At 39.0% G+C, this 17771-nt stretch overlaps 1 protein-coding gene across 1 annotated transcript in view; it reads right to left on the bottom strand.

Moving 5' to 3' along the window:
* Nucleotides 1-17771, bottom strand: part of LOC121147499 (glutamyl aminopeptidase) — a 76425-nt gene that overhangs the window by 17491 nt on the left and 41163 nt on the right. Inside the window, exons 9-12 of the mRNA XM_040967380.1 lie at nucleotides 15948-16013; nucleotides 15675-15826; nucleotides 8296-8375; nucleotides 80-210 (exon numbers count right to left, since the gene is read on the bottom strand). Of these exons, the coding sequence (XP_040823314.1) occupies nucleotides 80-210; nucleotides 8296-8375; nucleotides 15675-15826; nucleotides 15948-16013 (429 nt within the window). The remainder of the gene's footprint in view (nucleotides 1-79; nucleotides 211-8295; nucleotides 8376-15674; nucleotides 15827-15947; nucleotides 16014-17771) is intronic.

A 17771-nucleotide genomic window follows, 5' to 3' on the forward strand; every position in this document is an offset into this window, starting at 1 on the left:
AAAGCTCATCGAAAAATTAATAACATCATTAGGACATTGTTCTTAGAACACAAATCAATTCACAATTGCTATCTCTTACCAAGAAACTTGAGGAAAGATTCTCAGCTATTTTGTTCCAAGTTTCTTCTTCATAATTTACACGATAAAATCCGATATGATCTGGGTTTATTTTGGCAAAAGCACTTTCATCAGAAATGTTCAGATTAATTCCTGCAGTGGTAAATAAACACTAGTGAGAAACGCATGTGCAGATACTGCAAATACAGATAAATGAGACCCCGAGGGCGAAAAGAAAAGAAATATTAACTCCAGGAGTCAAGTTTGGTGACTTGATCCAAAGTCTCACTCTCGTTCAGTTGCCTAACTTTGGTATGTTACTGGAGTGGGTAAGCTGGACAGTAAGTACATCCTTTTCTTTGTGACTTTCATTTCTTACTGGTCAAAGCCTGTCAAAAAGCTAAAATGATGCTGTGCTAATTGTGCTTTCAATCGAACAAAATGGTGCTTTAAAACAGAGACATCTGCATTCTAGGTGTGGTTCCATGTTCCTGTTCACAAGGAATGAACTGTACAAAAAATATTCACTAGGGAACAATAGGGAGAGGATAAGATGTAAATACTATTATACTTTGCTAAAATCAATGTTAAAGTTGATGGAGATGATTATTATCTACCAAAATAAAATTTGAAAATCAGTCATACTTTTAAAATTGAGGAAGGCTTGCAGCACAATTGAAATCCACATGTAACATTCTTGATTTTGTAATCCATTTTGTAGTTGCTCTTCCAATTGTATTTACCCTTTTATATTCTTTGTTTTTCAATCAATCACACCAACACTTTCTCAGCAATGGGTTTGCCACGTAAGATTTCTTTTTAAAGTAGAAGCTGATATTTACATTGTGCCAAAGTATATAGATTTTTAGAAAAGCATTATTGAAAGAATGGTGGTTTGTCCTTTAGGTAAAAGATACATGCTAAAAATAATAGCTATGCTCTCACATGACCAGTATTTGTTAGCAATACTCCTACGCTTTTCAATTCACTCTTCTGTTTGCTTGGGTACATTCAATTTAAATAATGGTTGGGCAACAGTAGGGATACTCAAGGATCTAATAGTTTGATGTCCTGTCAATGCAAGGTGTGACTCTGGAAAACAGGGGATAAGCTAGAAACAAAGGACTGGAAATGAATAGAGTTTCAATGTGCAGAACCACACACCTTGCAAACGAACCCATCTTCAGAAAAGAGGAAACTTGGGAGGAAATTTTTCAGCAGAGAAACCATGTAGCTAATTCTGTTTTCTAGAAGAGTTCATTTTGATAGTGACATGGGAGATATTTGGGAGGAGATTCCAGAGGCAAGAAGGTTCATTTAGAGGGTGCTGTGATTGTATACCTAAGGTAGGAGGTGATGAAAACAAAAGGGAGGTAGGTGATGTATTTGGGAGACTTTCTCAGGTAAAATGAGAAGACGCCCTCTTCTGACTTGATGGGGACAGCTGAAGATGGGGAAGACCGTCTAGATAGCTGGAGGAATAATGATGCTGCCATTGGAGGTAGAGGAAGGTAAGTCAGCTCAAGAGGAAAAATGATTTAAATTTTGGAAGTGTTTGCAGGGCCTGGAAGAGATCCAGGATCCAGTAGTTTTTCATACTATATGAGTAAGCTCTTCAACAAGACAATAAGTTTCTTTAGGAACTTTCAGAGGAGGTACTTGACAAATTATAAACCCTTACCTCACTCGTGTAGTATTTATCTTTCTTTGTCATTCTCCCATGGACAGGTTGTTGAAAGGAAGCTAATCTTTTGGCAACCTTACACTTGGAATGTTTGTGTCAGGAGGAGAGTCTCCTGCTAAGTATAGAGCTATATGTTACAGGAGAAAGAGCGTGAACTTCTGCGTCTGACAGACCTGGGATAAAATCTTTGCTCTATGACTTACTCGCTGTGTAACCTTGGCCAAATCACTTGACCCTTCTGGGTTCCAGTTCACGACAAGAGAAACAGAGCTAAAAATCCCTCACAGGGCTGTTGTGAAGATTAAATAAGATAACACAGGTAAAGTGTTGGTCAGATTAGTTATGTGTTAGGTATCCAACAGATGGTGGCTGTCCCCATTACTATGAAAGGGGATACGCTGCCAGCTCTATAAATAGCAAAGCAAATATAAATAACATTGAGAAGTTCCTGGCAATCCATCTAAATACTACAGTATTTTAGTGTGCTTCGTATGTACCTGGTTAAGCCTGTCCAGAGTTACTGTGATTTTTCTCACTTTATAGATGAGGGAGCTGAGATCCAGAAAGTCAGTAGTTAAGGACTTTTCCAAGTCATGTTACTTTCAGAACAGTTGTCAACAGCAAAATACTCTTGGATTGTTTAGTAAGTGGAACTAAAATACAAATGCCTGTTTCTATCAGTAAGAAGTAAGGGTGTGCATTTTCCTTTGTTAATTCTTTTACCACTATGTTTTCCTAACTACAACAATCATATGTACTCTTTATGGAGCACTTAGAAAGTACAAAACAGCATGAAGAACAATATAAAAGCCGTAAGAGCCATCCACCCAATTAACCTATCTCTATCATGGATGTGTGTTGTATATTTCAAATACACAAACCACAAATATGTAGCGCACTTTCTGGGAACCTATTCTTAATGATTAAGAATCCTTTTCCACTTGCAATTACATTGTGAACATTTTGTTATTTCATTTTATCTATTTGAAATTATAAGTTTGATATCCACATCATATTTTTTCACTCAACTTACAAATGATTCTGTTTTTACTTGATTTAAGTATGGAAATGCGGAATGAATTACTCTAGGTAAGGGTTCATTTGGGGGATTTATTGTTTTTCTTATTATTTATCTAGATGCTAAGAAGACTCAGAAATGCATTTTTAAAAATTCATCAAAAGACTTCAGTAACAGAACACATATGTTTCTTTAATGTTATTATCTTACACAAATAATTTTAATAAACTTTAGACGAGTGGACAGCTTGAGATTCTTCAAGAAAGAAACATGTTTCTTAGGTGATATAATGTCTGCCGTGCCCTATCCCTCAAGGAAATTATTTTTCAGTTGAAAATGACAGGGATAACATTTTAAAATTTTTGTATGTCAGTTAACAATAAAAGAGCTTCAAGATAACAAACAGTATTTTTTGACTAATGATACAAAAATATGTTTATAGAGCTAAAAAAAAATTCAAGTTGGTTGCATTGTCTGAGTTTGGGATCAAGAAAGAAAATGTCAGCCTCTGAAACTAAGGCTAACATGAACCGATTACCCATTTATGGTAGTATTACCAACAGATTACCCATTCATGAAAGTACTAGTGATTGTGTTGGCAATAATCATAGGATTCCTCCCAAATCTTAGTAAATGAGATAGAAAATCTGCCTGAAAAGAAAGCTGTAATTTTAATACACAACGAACAGGAATCTGGAAAAATACAACCTGCCTCGCATGAGAAAGGATTATCCTTAATGATGGCTTGGGTGATTGTGACGAATATCACAAAGAAGAGTTGGAATGCCAAGATCTGACAGTGTGTCCCAAGTGCCCGACTGAGTCAGCAGCACATGTGTTCCAGGCCTCTTCACAAGTTTGGGCAAGGGAAGGACCGTGCATGTGTCAGTCCTGCTAGTTGTTTACCACACTGTTCTTTGCCCTCCAGGTGCAGAGCTATGCTCTTTTGAGTTAGCATATGGTTAAGACCTGCTCATAAAATAGGACAGAAATAATGTGTGCACTTCCAGGGTCGGTCCTTGTATTATCTTCCCTGGATTCTTCCCAGATGCAAAAGTTCCAGCAAGGGATTCTACTGTCTCCAGGAACCATAAGGAGACAAAGTTTCTAAGTCATTATTTAATGGAGAACCAGTACAGAATGGTTAACAGGTCAAGAGTACCTCGTTTAAACTACTGCATGAATAAGAAACATTTATTGCATCAAGCTACTGTTGACAGTTTCTAAGTGCAATAATTAGACTCACCTGCCTAACACAATATATCATGTTATCACAGATTGATGACATCTTTAAAATAATTGATTCACCTGAACTCTCCTCTAATCCTTACTAAGTAAACTATTTTCTTGGAAGAGATACCTTATTGGCTGACATGAGTATTCTGGTACACTCAGTCAGTATGTTTTATCTGTGTAAATTAACAAGTTAGCATTCTTGGTTAATCTCTTGTATGTTTGGCTAAGGTGAATAAATCTTCCAAGACTTCATTAACCAAGGATGAACTCATGAATCAGCACAACTGAATCCATCACCATCCAATCAAAGTTTGCACATTCCATGAGGCTTAACTTAAAAAAAAAATTAAAGTCCTTACCCTTTGTCATTATATACAAAAATCTATACTTGTTATGTTTGTGTTAAGTTTGGATGTTACTTTTTAATAAGTCTTATTTTTATGAGAGTCAGAATTTGGTTATCTGAACTCTCCAGAGTGCAGCCACAAATCTGGAAATCTAAATCAGCATTACAAAGTCCACACTATACCCCAGGCCTTCAAATCTCTTCAGAACCTGAGACTTAGTGAGTGTGCTTGGAAACCCACTTTTTAGTAAGACTGGCTGTATGACAACTTTTAATCCATCTAAATATTGGAAAGGAGAAAATTAAAAGCAAACAAGAGGCATTTATTTGGCATAGAAATGTAGATGCAACCTGGGTTGTCCACATAGACTATCAGAGTGCCCAGGTTGTAGTTTCAACTCTACTCTCCGTTGCAGCTGCTTGCTCATGTGCACTCTCAGGAGCATTAGGCAATCGCTCAAGCAGTTGGGTCTCTGTCACCTGCATGGGAGACTCAGAAAGTCTCAGATCCTGGCTCATTCCTGGCTGTGACAGGTATTTGGGGAGTGAACGAAAGAGTGGAAAACTAGCAGTCTAACTCTGTTTCTTCACTTTCAAATAAATAATACTTTTTTTAAGTGCAGAAAGATGATAGGCTACTAAAAGTAGATGCATCAACAAAAGCCAAAATAGCAACCAACACTAAATGTAAGGACAAAGCAAAAAATACAGACAGCTTCTGAAAAAATAGCAGTCAGGGGCAATTTTTCAGTAAATAAAAACTGTAAAATCTTAGGATGTGCAAGTTTGTCTTTTGGCAATAGGGCAGACAGGGACAACAAACATGATGTGTAGTTTGTGTGTTCAAAGAGTTTACAATTTACTTCAAAAGAGAGGAGCATATTTGAAAATTAAATAATAATTTTGTTTAAAATATGAAGTGATAATATTTGGAATCAGATTGATGAAACTGACAGAATAAAATACATGATAGAAATAGGAAGAGAGATCATTCAGATCAGTGGAAAGAACCAGAAAGGGTCTTTTTCTTTCTCATTAGAAATGACATGTTGTCATTATTTTAATTCTTAAATTATCACGTACAATGCAAACTCAAATAAAAGACCTGGGGGAAAATCCCACAGTCACCTGGGGAATTTCTAGCTGATGACTCATTATCAAAGAAACCAGGAGGAGGAGGTAGGATTGTAACCTGAGCTGGTTGCCCATTCAGTACACTGAGGACACATTAGTCATCTGGGCTGGATCGCTGGAGATGGCCTCCAACAGGAAACAGGAACTTACTGCGGAGCCTAAAAATGGAGCAGGCACTTTGAAGTAGGAAGGGCTGCCTAGTTTGCTTCTGGTTAGGTGACTAGTCAGGATTCTGAAGCTTCAGATAAAGGGAGATTTGTGATCCCAGCTCTGTGACTATCAGAGCCTCTTTATTCATTTGTTTATCCATTCATTCATTCAATAGACAATTGTTTGAAGCTTGCTGGAGATATAGAACAACAACAACAACAAATAAGCACCATTTCCTCCAGGAATAAGTTTTCCAGGGGAAGAGGAGAAGCAGCCAGGTCAATAGGTTCAGAAAACAAAACAAAAAGACCCTGTCAGATGTACTGCACCAACCTGAGGGTAGAGGGAGCTGGAAGTTCTGTCTCTTTCATATCAGGATCCCATCCAGAGCACGCAGTCCTCCACACTTGGTCTGTCTTATCACCCGTTTAAACTCTGCCTTTAGCCCTTGCCTTCTCAGCGCAGATTCTTTTTTCTTTAGTAACTTTCCCTGAACCATCAAATCTGGCCTAGAGCTTCTGTTGAGTGCCCTTGTCCATCAGCACTACTGCCAAGGCATGGACCACAGTATTGTATCTGTCCCCTGACCCAACCTGAGATGATAATCTGCACAAGCGTAAAAATTGTGTGCCTTGTTTTGCTTTTCAGCAATATACTCAGGCCTACTTTCTGTGCCAGGCACATGAGTTAGGTTACAAAAACTTCTTGAAAGAATTCATGTTCTCACAAAGGATTAAATTAATTATCCCAACTATTCTTTCTTATAAGTCCATGATGACAATAGCAGTGGATGTAAACTCTTGAAATGTATCTCATGAAGTCTTTGAGTTAGTTTTAGTTACATGGAAAATCCACATGTGTAGAAATTTTCTTCTGTGAAAATATTGGGTAATGTGCTAAGATGAGTGGATTATTCATGTTTTTAAATTTGTAAACAAAACAAAGCCAGCAGCTCTTGAGACATTCTTCCACTCTCAATTGGACACAGTGCCAGTGGGGGACTGGGGAACAGGTTACAAGAGTTAAACTAATGCACTGAAAACTCCAGCTGGAACCCTCGCCTGTGCATTATACCTTTGTCAGTGCTTTTATACATTTTGAATAGTCTCTTATCCATTTTTTCCAATTTCCTTTGGCAAACATGCTTACAAGTAAGAAAATGGTTAGTCCTCCAACACAGCATAAACCCATGTAAGATACGAAGATGAAATGGCATTGAAAAAAATCCAGAATGGTTAGCTGGGATGTAACGGTAACTGGTAAATGGCAAACGGTAAATGGCAAAGAGAAAGTTTGGTTGTAATAGTAATTCTACCAAGAAGGCTCCGATTTTTCTTCTTTAATAACTTCCACTGACCCTTTTGTGATTTTTTTTTCTTGCTTTACTATCATGGAGTTTAAAAAAAATCACAAAAGAATATCCAAACATGAGAAAAAATCCACTGAATCTACAAATACATTTACACACAAATGTAATTGCTTAGAGCAACATTCATCATAATGGAAATCAAGCAGAAATTATCTAAATGTCTATTCACTGAAAAGTAGATAAGTAAAAGATGGTATTTGGCATTCAAAAGAATTAAATACTGTTAATGCTGTAACATGGATGAAAATTGAGAAGATGCTGATTGAAAGGGCAACCACAGAATAGCACATGCATGATTTACACAAATATCTAGAATAGGCAGATCTATACGTAGACCGATCAGTGGTTGCCTAGGGCTGGGGTGTGAGAAGATACAGAAATGAGACCTAAAGAGTATGTGAGTATTCCTGAGGTGATGAAATGCTCTAAGACTGACTGTGGTGATGAGCTGGTGTGGCTGTGAATACAGGAAGAATCATCAGGTTGAACATCTTAGAAGTAAATAGCACGGCATATGGATTATATCTCAATAACATTGCTTTGAAAAAGCAATCTACTGGTATCAGGATAAAAATGTACTTGCTAGGAAAGATCATCTCTAATTATTATTATAAAGAGTGTGTATAAAGGCTGCATGATCTGCTTAATCCTTGAGAAACCCTAGGTGAGAGTCTACACCAAGTGTTGTTGGGAAACCAACTCCTCATGTGACTCAGTGAAGCAGTCTAGTTTGTCCTGGATAATAAAAGGTTTTAAAACAAAAAGCAGTAAATCACAGTTAAAATATAAGCAGCAGAATTCTTGGTGTGTTAACACCTGTCTTTTTGTCTCAGTAACCTGGAAGTCTGTGACAAGGCTTTTTTGTTTGTTTATAACTCCCAAATTTCACAAGTAAGGGAAAGACAAGCTAATAGAGCTAAGATGCAGAAACGTATCTTAACAAAGTGATTGGAGCTTTAAAAAAATCTCAGGCCTGTCACACAACATTCTAAGACATTTAGTGACTTATTTATCTGACATAAAGTAAAAACAGAAAAGAAGGGAAAAAAAGGGAGTGAGAGGAGTCTTGTCATGGTTACATATGCGACTCTTTGAATATGGACACTTACTATTATACAACTTGCAGTAGATCACTAGAAAGAATATCTCAAAGTAGAGAAGCTCTCATTATAGAAAAAGATTTGGGAGTCATCATAAATCATTTAAGTGAAATTTATGTAAATTCCATCTTTATTGTTGCTTCTTTCTACTAACATTAATGTAAATTGATTCAAAGAAATAAATTAATTGATAATATTTACCGGCACTTTGTGATCTATTGAAGACTGTAATTTCTGATAGAGTGTTCTGAGTCCATCTCACAGGAATATTCCATGTGTAACTAAAATTTGGAAAAAAGGGAGAGTTTAACGTTTATTACTTAAAACATAAGAAAAGTGTAAAGAACAATAGAATAGCATATAATCCTTATAAATGATAGTATATCATTAATACAGTTTATAGTGATAAAGCCACACAATTAATACAGTTAATAGTGATCAAAGTGATAGTTTGTAGAACTGTTCTCAATTTTTATACATCGATGTAAGCATTGTTATCAAAGCATTAGCCAAGGAGGAACATGGTTGTTAACATAAAATGTTTTGAGGCTTTGGAAGAAAAATACTGCGTTAGTTGCACAGACAAAGCACTAAAATAAACTACCGAGTATCCACACACACACATCAACAGTCTAATGTAGTTTTCATCAAGCAACAGAAAGGATTTTAAGAATTCTGAAGACAATCTGGAAACCTCTGAGAACAGCACCTGTTGGAAATTACACCACCACCATCTTCTGAAGCATCTCCTGCTCTTCTCTAACTAGAACTTATTTGCAGCGAAGAGAAGGTGTGCTCCAAAGGAAAACCCACCAAGTAAACATGCTTCAGGAGTTTTCAGTTGTTCTGTTTAGCTACTCAGTACTTTTTCACAGAGCAGGGGCCAGGGGTAACTTGTATTTTCATCTAATATTTATTTAACATTTTAGTCTCAAAATCTCATAAAAGAGATCTTAAATATCTTTTTGAAGGCTTGTTGTATCATTTCATGTATCAGAACATGCAGGTGATCTAGAGGGAAAATGAACTAACCTTCCATTGGCTGGTTCTGCTTGCAACTCAAAGTAAGTTTATCTGTCAACATTCAATCCTCTAACAGAATTAGGGTTGACATTTTTCCTTTTCAAGATGTAATAACTTTTATGTCATTCAAGGCGAATATAGTTTTGCTATCTACATGAAAGAAGCAATCCTTTGTTTTATAACTTTTGAAGTACATTACTGGATAGGGGTTTTTCTCTCTCCTTTGTGTGTTTTATTGCAGTGCGATGTTTTTGGCTATAAGTTTCATAAAACAAACACATAAATTGTTTCTTGAGTCCTGCAGCTGACTTAGCTGGTGCTTCCCCCTGATTCCTTGAATCCCTTTACCATTTGTGAACACCCACACCCCAGTAGTGCACCTCACTCCTGATAACAAACACCCAGGTGTCACTGTCAGAGAAGGCGGCTTTCAAGCTACCCGAGTAAGGAAAGCCAGGTTATCTTGAGAATTTACATTCTCCTGGAAGCGGCCATTTGCAAACACTGATGGGTGTGATCTGTCCATCTGTGCACCTGCTCCACAGTCTAGTGCAGGACTGAGCCAGTTCCCCTGGCCGCAACCTGCCTCACTGGGCACCTTTCTTGGGCTTTCATCCCTTCTCTCTCCCACTCCCAGGCTACTAGCATTCTTCGATTCACTGCACAGTGAGCCACTTGCATCAGTCCGACCAGCTGAGTCTGCCTTCTGAGCAGTGAACCTCAGAATCCTTACAACTTATCAAATGAGAGGTAAAAGGGGATTAAAAGAAGAAGCCACATTCAGCCAACAGAGTTCACTTTTTCACTGTCCTGGTGACATAGGGCTTAGGTGTCCTGGGTGACCCGTCTGTACCGTCAAGATTTCCTACTCTATTTCCTCTCCAATGCAGTCTCTAGGTCTACATCATGCCTAAACAGGGCAGAGGAATTTCGAGTAAGTCATGTACAGAAATTCTGTCCCAAGGTTTTGAGAGTCTCATGAGATAAAATAATAGAAGGCTGAGGCAACAATTTTATAAATTTAGAATCACAGTTCCTAATCTAATCCTAATGAAATATCATCGTGGAGAGTATAAAATGTCAAGAATTATAAATAATAAAATCATAAAATCTCCTGCATATTATCCAAAAATTCAGAAGCATCAGTAATTTTTTGTTTGTTTTTAAGATTTATTTTACTTCTTTGAAAGGCAGGCCTATGGACACAGAGAGAGACAAAGAGAGAGAGAGTTCTTCCATCTGCTGATTCACTCCCCAAATGGCTACAACAGCTAGGGCTGGAGCCACAAGGTCCATCCAGGTCTCTCACATGGGTGCATGAGCCCAAGCACTTGGGTTATCTTCTGCTGCTTTCCCAGGTCACTACTAGGGAACTGGATTGTAAATGGAGCATCTGGGACACTAGCAGGCAACCCATATGGGATGCTGGTGTTAGAAGCAGTGGCTTTAACCATTACACCACAGTTCCAGCCTTCAGAACTCCAGAACACATAGCAATCTTATGGTATTAAATACAGCCGACCTACATTCTCTAAGGAAGCTGAATTTGCTGGCATCAACAAGTCTCTCCTACTTTCATTCTGCCCACGTACACTGACTGCAGTATGACAATGAAGCAAGTTACCAGATAGAGCCAGGCATCTGAAGGAGAGGTGCAATTGGTGCATTTAAGACCTGGTTGGGGGTCACAGTTAAAACAATAACTTCTGCATTCATGGGCCGTATGAGTTATAAAAAGACCCTGGTCAGTAAGATTGCCCCAATCTTAGATTATAAAAATAATAACAAATAATAATTATTACTTTAATAATAATAAGTAAGAAGTAGGAAATCATTCAACTCATAATATAACTTTCATTGACCTTATTGGCTACCAAATGGGAATGTGTCTGAATGGAAAAAAGTTGAACCTGGGGGCCGCAGGAAGGGCTCATGAAGGCATGTATTAGAATGACTTTTTCTTCCACAGTAGGAAACAAACATCACTTTTGTTGTAATGTGTGTCATTTTTTTCAAGCGCTATCACTGACTTACATGTTCTTAGCAAGGAAGAACAGAACTTCTATGATTCTTCTCCTGTACATAAGTTACTTTTTTAAAGTGGGATTAGTATATTAACTTTATGAATAGTTATCTGAGAGATCACACATCTACACATCTGAATAAGATGAAAATGGCATGTGAATGTGAAAAAGTGTAAATATTAAGGTCGTTCTTTGTTCTTAGTCATATTGAATAAAAGCAAAAGATTTATTACTTCAAAAAGTGGTCTTTACAAGGGAGGATACATTTAGTTCATGTAGTGATAAAATTTTCCATATGGAGAGGAATTCACAGTCAAGGAATTGTTAGAAAATGCAAGCTCATGGACTTACAACCAGTGCTGCCTGGCTTTTGACTTAGCAAGTCAGTGCACCTGAGTGGTAGGCAGGACCATCTGCTAGGAAACTTTCCCCATGGACATGTGTTCCCCAAGAGAGACATTTACAAAGTTTTAATATCCAAAGGCTCTAAAAGTATTAAATATGACCCGCCTAATCTATTAGAATATAAAACAATAACTATAAAAAAATCTGTGCAGTTTCTGACACAATTACAGAAATTATTGTAGTGGTTTGTGTAACTGAATAATCACCTGAAAAAAAGTCAGATTTCAACTCACGTGTCATGAAGAGGGAACAATAAAAAACAAAGTGGGTTTCTCTTTTGTAATCTTTCCTCTCTAAAATAAAAAAGGGCAAAGAAGTACATCCAGACCTCAGTCTGGCCTAGGCGTGCGGATTTTTCTTGGTTTGGGTGTGAACTATTCATTTTCAGAACTTGCATTACAACAAGACATCCAGTTTCTCTGAGCTTAACTTCCTGTGAGGGATCTGAGTCCCAGAGGTGTCCAGGGAAGCCCTTGATGAGCCTCAACAAGGTGACCACAATTGATCTTCACCGTGTCTCCCGAATCCAGGTACCAGGAAGTAGCTAACTTAATAATCATGAACACTCGGCCTTCTAAGAAGAGAAAGTGCTTCATCAGCTTTCAGTTTTGAAAGCACCTAAATGTGTTGGTAATGTGACTTCATTTCCCAAGTTCCAGATTGCAAGCCACTGGTTCATTTAAGAGGACTGCAGCAGCCCAAGCTGGGCCAGGCTGAAGCCAGGAGCCTAGACATCAATCTAGCTCTTCCAGGTGGTTTGAGCTATCACTGCCCCCAGGATATGCAGCAGCAGGAAGTCAGAATCAAGAGCTTAAGACTGTTTTCAAACAGGTGCTCTGATACAGGACATAGATGTCCCAGTTGGCAAAACCATCAGGCTAAATATTTGTATTGGCTTTGTAATTTTAATTGAAAGGCTTAGAAAATGCTAATGCAATATCCCAATTTTGACGCTTAGAAAAATTCATTTGCAGAATTAAATATTTGATTTCGACATGATACAATGTCTAAGAATTCTGATAAATTACATTCGAGTTTCAATTTATCAGAGTCAAAAAAATACGTAAAAATGGTAACATTAGATTTACAGATCTGTTTCTCTAGGTGTTTATATTCTGAAATTGAACTTGAATTTAATAAAATGTTAACTAGTGGTGCTTGGAAGAAATGTATCCTTTTAAATGATATGTGCAGGATAATTTAAATTCTAAATGTTATCTTACATACCCAGGAGAGTTGGTACAATTTGTAAATAAATTAAATCTAAAAAAGCTGATGCTGAAAAGCCACGGTCTCTTTATCCAGCTCTCCCATAGCCCTTTTCCCAGAAGTACCCTATTTCAAATGCTTCCGGACTTAGTTCTGCAGGCTAATGATGACTCTTTTTTTTTAAAAAAAAATTATTATTATTATTTTATGAAGCAAAGATAGAGTTAAGAGCTCCCCTCTGCTGGTTCATTCCCCAGACGCCCACGAAGGACAAGACCAAAGTCAGGAGCTAGGAACTCCATCCGTTTCTATGACCTGGGTGGCAAGTCTTCCTTTTTCTGGAGATCACCCACCGGAACGCCAGCCATTCTGCCCTGACAAGTGCCCATGGTATTAGGTACACTTCCCTTCATAGCTTTTCACGTTGGAGGTCCTGTATGCTGGATTCCATGTCTTCTTCATTTCTATAATGCTTACCCTCCATTTCCCATATCTTTTTCTTTCCCTTTCACCTAGCCTTAAGTAACTTCAAAGTGGAAAGGATTTTCTGGGGCTGCAGGTCTGAAAGTCTCCTACTTATTCTTTCATACTTGGTTTAGTTTGAATGGATATAGATTTATTAAGTTGAAAACACTGGGAGGGGGATGAGTGAGTGTTTGGTACAGGGATTAAGACACCTGCATCCCACATTTGAGTGCCTAGAGTGGAGACCCAGCTGAGCTTCCAATTCCAGCTTCCTGGTAAGCTGCACCCTGCAAGGTATCAGGTGATGGCTCTACTAGTTGGGTTTCTGCCACCCTTGTGGGGAATGTGGATTGAGTTTCTGCCTCCTGGTTTGGGCCTGACCCAGCCCCTGCTGTTCAAGTGTTTGGAGAACAAACTCATTGACGGTAACTCTGTCTCCATGCCTCTGCCTTTCAAATGAAAAAATTAACTATGAGCTAATTTATAAAAGACACATACCTGTTGAAAAATATGTCTTAATTTGATATTTAGGAGGTATTTTTCAATTCTGTTACATTCAGGGTTGCTATGGAATGTCTAGTGCATGCTAAGCTCTAGACCATATTTTCTGAATTTTCTTTATCATATCTTAAGTGTAATCCATTCCTCAAGCATTCATTTTCTGTCAAGGGATCCTCTTTATTTTGGTGCTATATTATCATAATTTTCTTTCACATTTGCCAGTTGTACACATATTCGTCCTACATTCTTTGAGGATTTCTCAAGTTAATTTCTACTTGGCATATTTTTTTAACCAGAGATTTAATCTTCCAGGCCTCTTTGGCATTTCATTTCGTTTTTCTAAGATATTCTACTCTTAAAGAGTATAATTGCTTTTTTGATCTCTGAATGTATTTCATAATTTTTTTCCTATTTCTTCAAGCATGTATCTTACAGAATCAAGGCTTTTTTTTGTTGTTGTTGTTGTTGTTTCTTTATTTTTCATGTAAAATTATAAGTACTTGAGTCACTGTTTTCCAAGTAGGAGATCTGATTGGAGATGCAGAGTCCTGGTTTAGTCTTTAGCTGTTGTGGGACCTGGGGTTAAACCAGTGGACACGTAGCTCTGCCTGGCTGCCTCCACCTTTCTCTCTTTCTTAGCCTTTTAAATAAATGACAAAATGAATAAATGAATAAGTAAGTGTACCAGTGGAAAAACTAAATAGTTAACTCTTAGTGACTTTCTTGTAATCTCCCTACCATGGGGGCAGGACCTATATTTTGGAACAGACTTTCATGCAAAACAACAGGTGTGACTGGACACTTCATCCATATTTGAGGGGGACAGGGTTAGGGCTGAGATTAGGATTCGGTTAGTTAGGGTACTGACTTATGCCAGAAATGCCACATCTGGGCTTTCCATCCCAAGGGAAATCCTTAGCTCCACACCACTGTCCAAGTTAACTGATTTAGAAGACAAGTTCTCTGGATTTTTGTCCAAGGTCATGGCCAGATTTCTGAGAGTTCTGTACAGAGAAGGGATTGGGAGCAGACGGAAAGTGTGAGGGGCAACGCCCACAGGCACAGCTGTCCTAAGCGTAAACTTGAAAGTGCCCTGCTCCAGGCTCATTCCTCACCCTGGGCCTTCACGTTCATGCTTCCCCCAGTCCCCTTGTAATATTTGCCACTCTCTGTCCCCTTACTGCTATTCTTCAGGGTGTTTGTTCCCTGTCCATACATCTGTGAATTATCTTCCAGCATCCTATAATACTTGTGGTTCTCCTTGTTAGTTTCTTGGTATCTATCGGGGTCCCTCGTCCCGCGAGCAAAACCCCGATACGGTAAAGACTCTTTAAAAAGTTTATTGGTCAAGACTTCAAGCGTAGTGGCAAAGAAAAGAAAAGAAAGAAAAAGTTGCAACAGTTGTAAGATTTATTACAGTGAAGCGATTACAGCAGAACCTTGAAGCATGCCCAGGGGAATCTCCTTTTAACCATTTTCTTACCCACACCCTTTTACATTGCACAAACCAATCCATACACAGCTCCTCACATCATGTGGTAAGCACACCAATCATGACTTAGGTCACGTAGCTTCCCTGCGTGCTCGGCCCAATCCTCAGTAACTTCCCAAAACCTGTTTACCACCTTTGTGCCACGAAGCAATGGTCAGCAAGCGCCATCTTTGAGGCGCGGCTCCGCTCTCCACAGGTATCCTCACGCTTATTTCTTTCAGTGTTCCTGTTTCTGTGTACACAGTGATATCTGGAGGAATGGGGCACAGGTATGTGTGTGTGTGTGTGTGTGTGTGTAGCCACCCTATAAAACCTGGAGCCCATTCAGCTGTTTTTGAATCCCTGTGAGCCATAAAGGTACTGCAAGTTACATCACTACCCATCAGTCACATCTCAAGCAAATGGCCAGTACTTCTGCCACAGTGATGTTTCCTTTTGAAATGCCTGCTAGAAAGCCTTACCCAAGTTCTGAGGGTGGCTGGGAAGGGTCAGCATTTGAGTCCAACAGGAAGCGGCGTTGTGTGATATGGCTCCTGTTACTCACGCTGAGCACCGGGTAGCCCATCTGTGTGGTCCAAGTGTTCATTACTTCTGCCACTGGAAGACCACTCGCCTACAATTGTAAAGAAGGTGGAGATGAATAGAGTAACAAAATAAAAAATAGCCTAATCGGATAAATGACAAATAATACTTGAACTAGGCAAAGAAGATTTGAGAGATGTGTACTTCCTTACCTCCTCCAGGGCTTTCCAAAAATCTGAAGTTTTTGCATTTTGAAAATGGAAATTTTCCAAGTACCTCTGGCAATAAAAGATGACAAATATTTTGGAAAACAAAGTTAGCTTTTCTTTTGCTTTCACAACACGAACTGAACACACACAACTACTCAATTCTGCTGCCTCCCCCCGAATAAAGCCAGCCAAGACGATGTGTGCATGAATGGGTGCAGCCCTCTGCCCATAAGCCATTACCCGTGCACACCGACTTTGCATCTCTCCTCATTTCTACATTATGAAATGTTCTTCTTTTGATTTTTCGCAAACCATTTGAAAATGGGGAAACCTTCTTGCCGTCTTGGATCCTAAGTCACGGGCAGTCAGCCACGTGCAGCCTGCAGGTAGGGGACTGTCAGACTCAGCTCTGCAGAGATGGAGAAACTCTGTTTTGAATAACGATGATGCAATGATGGATGGACTGAGAGACTATTTGCCTTAGAGAACAAAGTCTTTACTCTTCAAGTATTTTGAAAGCATCCAACTTTCAAGTAGGAGTTTTCTGCTTTAGGTAATTCTCTTCAGCAAACCTTTCACTAAGGAGTTTTCAGATAAGATATGATTTATCCACAGAATTTCCCTGAATGCCACTTGGGGTTTCCACAGCTCCCATGGTCTCCTTGTTGCTACTTTCTAGAATTGCTCCATTTCAAGCATGGAGGTTTTGGCACAAACACTCATAGAACCTTCTTAAGTGATTAACTGTGTACACACTGTTTTTACTCTCAGTTGCTGTAATTGTCACACCCAAGTCACAGTATCTTCTGCTTCCTCTTTTTTTTTCAGGCACCGAGGGGGTTGGGTGGGAGCGAGAAAGAGAATAAGACTATCCGCGTTCTAAGTAATTTGGATAACGGTTGAGGTCAGCTTGGAGTCTCCGTATTTGTTTTTACTAAATCACTTCTTCACACTGCCACTAGAGGGCAGGCAAAGGCAGGGAGAAGAAGCAAATGCTATTTGTCACTTTCGGGTGACCAACCCAGAAGGGTCCATGCCATTCAATGCATCTTAATAAAATAAATGGGCACTCAAAATAATAATAATTATAACCATATGTTAATGACAGTTTCTACAGAATGGTAGCTTCTGAAAATTACAGTGGCAGAGTTTCCCTTACTAGGAGACATTTTGCGATGTTTTGAGCCACCTGCAGTCTGGGGACTAGAAGGCTGCTTACAGCACTTGATGCAACTCCCGTATTGTGGAGGTGAAGACCCCTGCCCAGCCTAGCTGTCTGAGTGCCTGCAGAGGTGCAGGGATTTATCCGAGATCACGGTGAGTAGAATTCCCAATCTCGGGTCAAAGCTTTTAGTCTGTGTCATCATTCTTGTTGCAATGCATCGCATTGGCTAGATGAAAATTTGCATAAAGAGGGTGATAACAGTGCTAGCTTATCCCTGCTGGTTGATATCAGTGCTTTGGAACTCTCTATGTGGAGAAAGCCCCTCCTTCACCACCCTGCATCATCACGATGCAGCCGTTCTCATGGAAAACCACGTCGTCCCGTAGGCTGCAGTTGATTAGCTGGCACCGGGGAGCGCACAAGGAAAAGAACGTCTCTGTTCCCGGGGAGCCAGAAAGGGAGAGGACGCTTTTCAACAGACTCGTTCCTGTCATCTCAGGGATACCCCCGATAGTGCAGAAAATCAGAAGGGTGGAAAGAGTTTTCAGTTGCTATTTTGTACCCACATTTGGTTATGAGTGGCCTGTGATCGGTTATATACCTTTTTAAGGACAGTTCAAGGATCAAGGATTTTCCTGTTGATGTGGCTCTTGTTTCCCCTC

The sequence above is a fragment of the Ochotona curzoniae genome, unplaced genomic scaffold (genome assembly GCF_017591425.1).
Source record: "Ochotona curzoniae isolate NIBS_2020 unplaced genomic scaffold, NIBS_Ocur_1.0 scaffold_4506, whole genome shotgun sequence".
NCBI lineage: Eukaryota > Metazoa > Chordata > Mammalia > Lagomorpha > Ochotonidae > Ochotona > Ochotona curzoniae.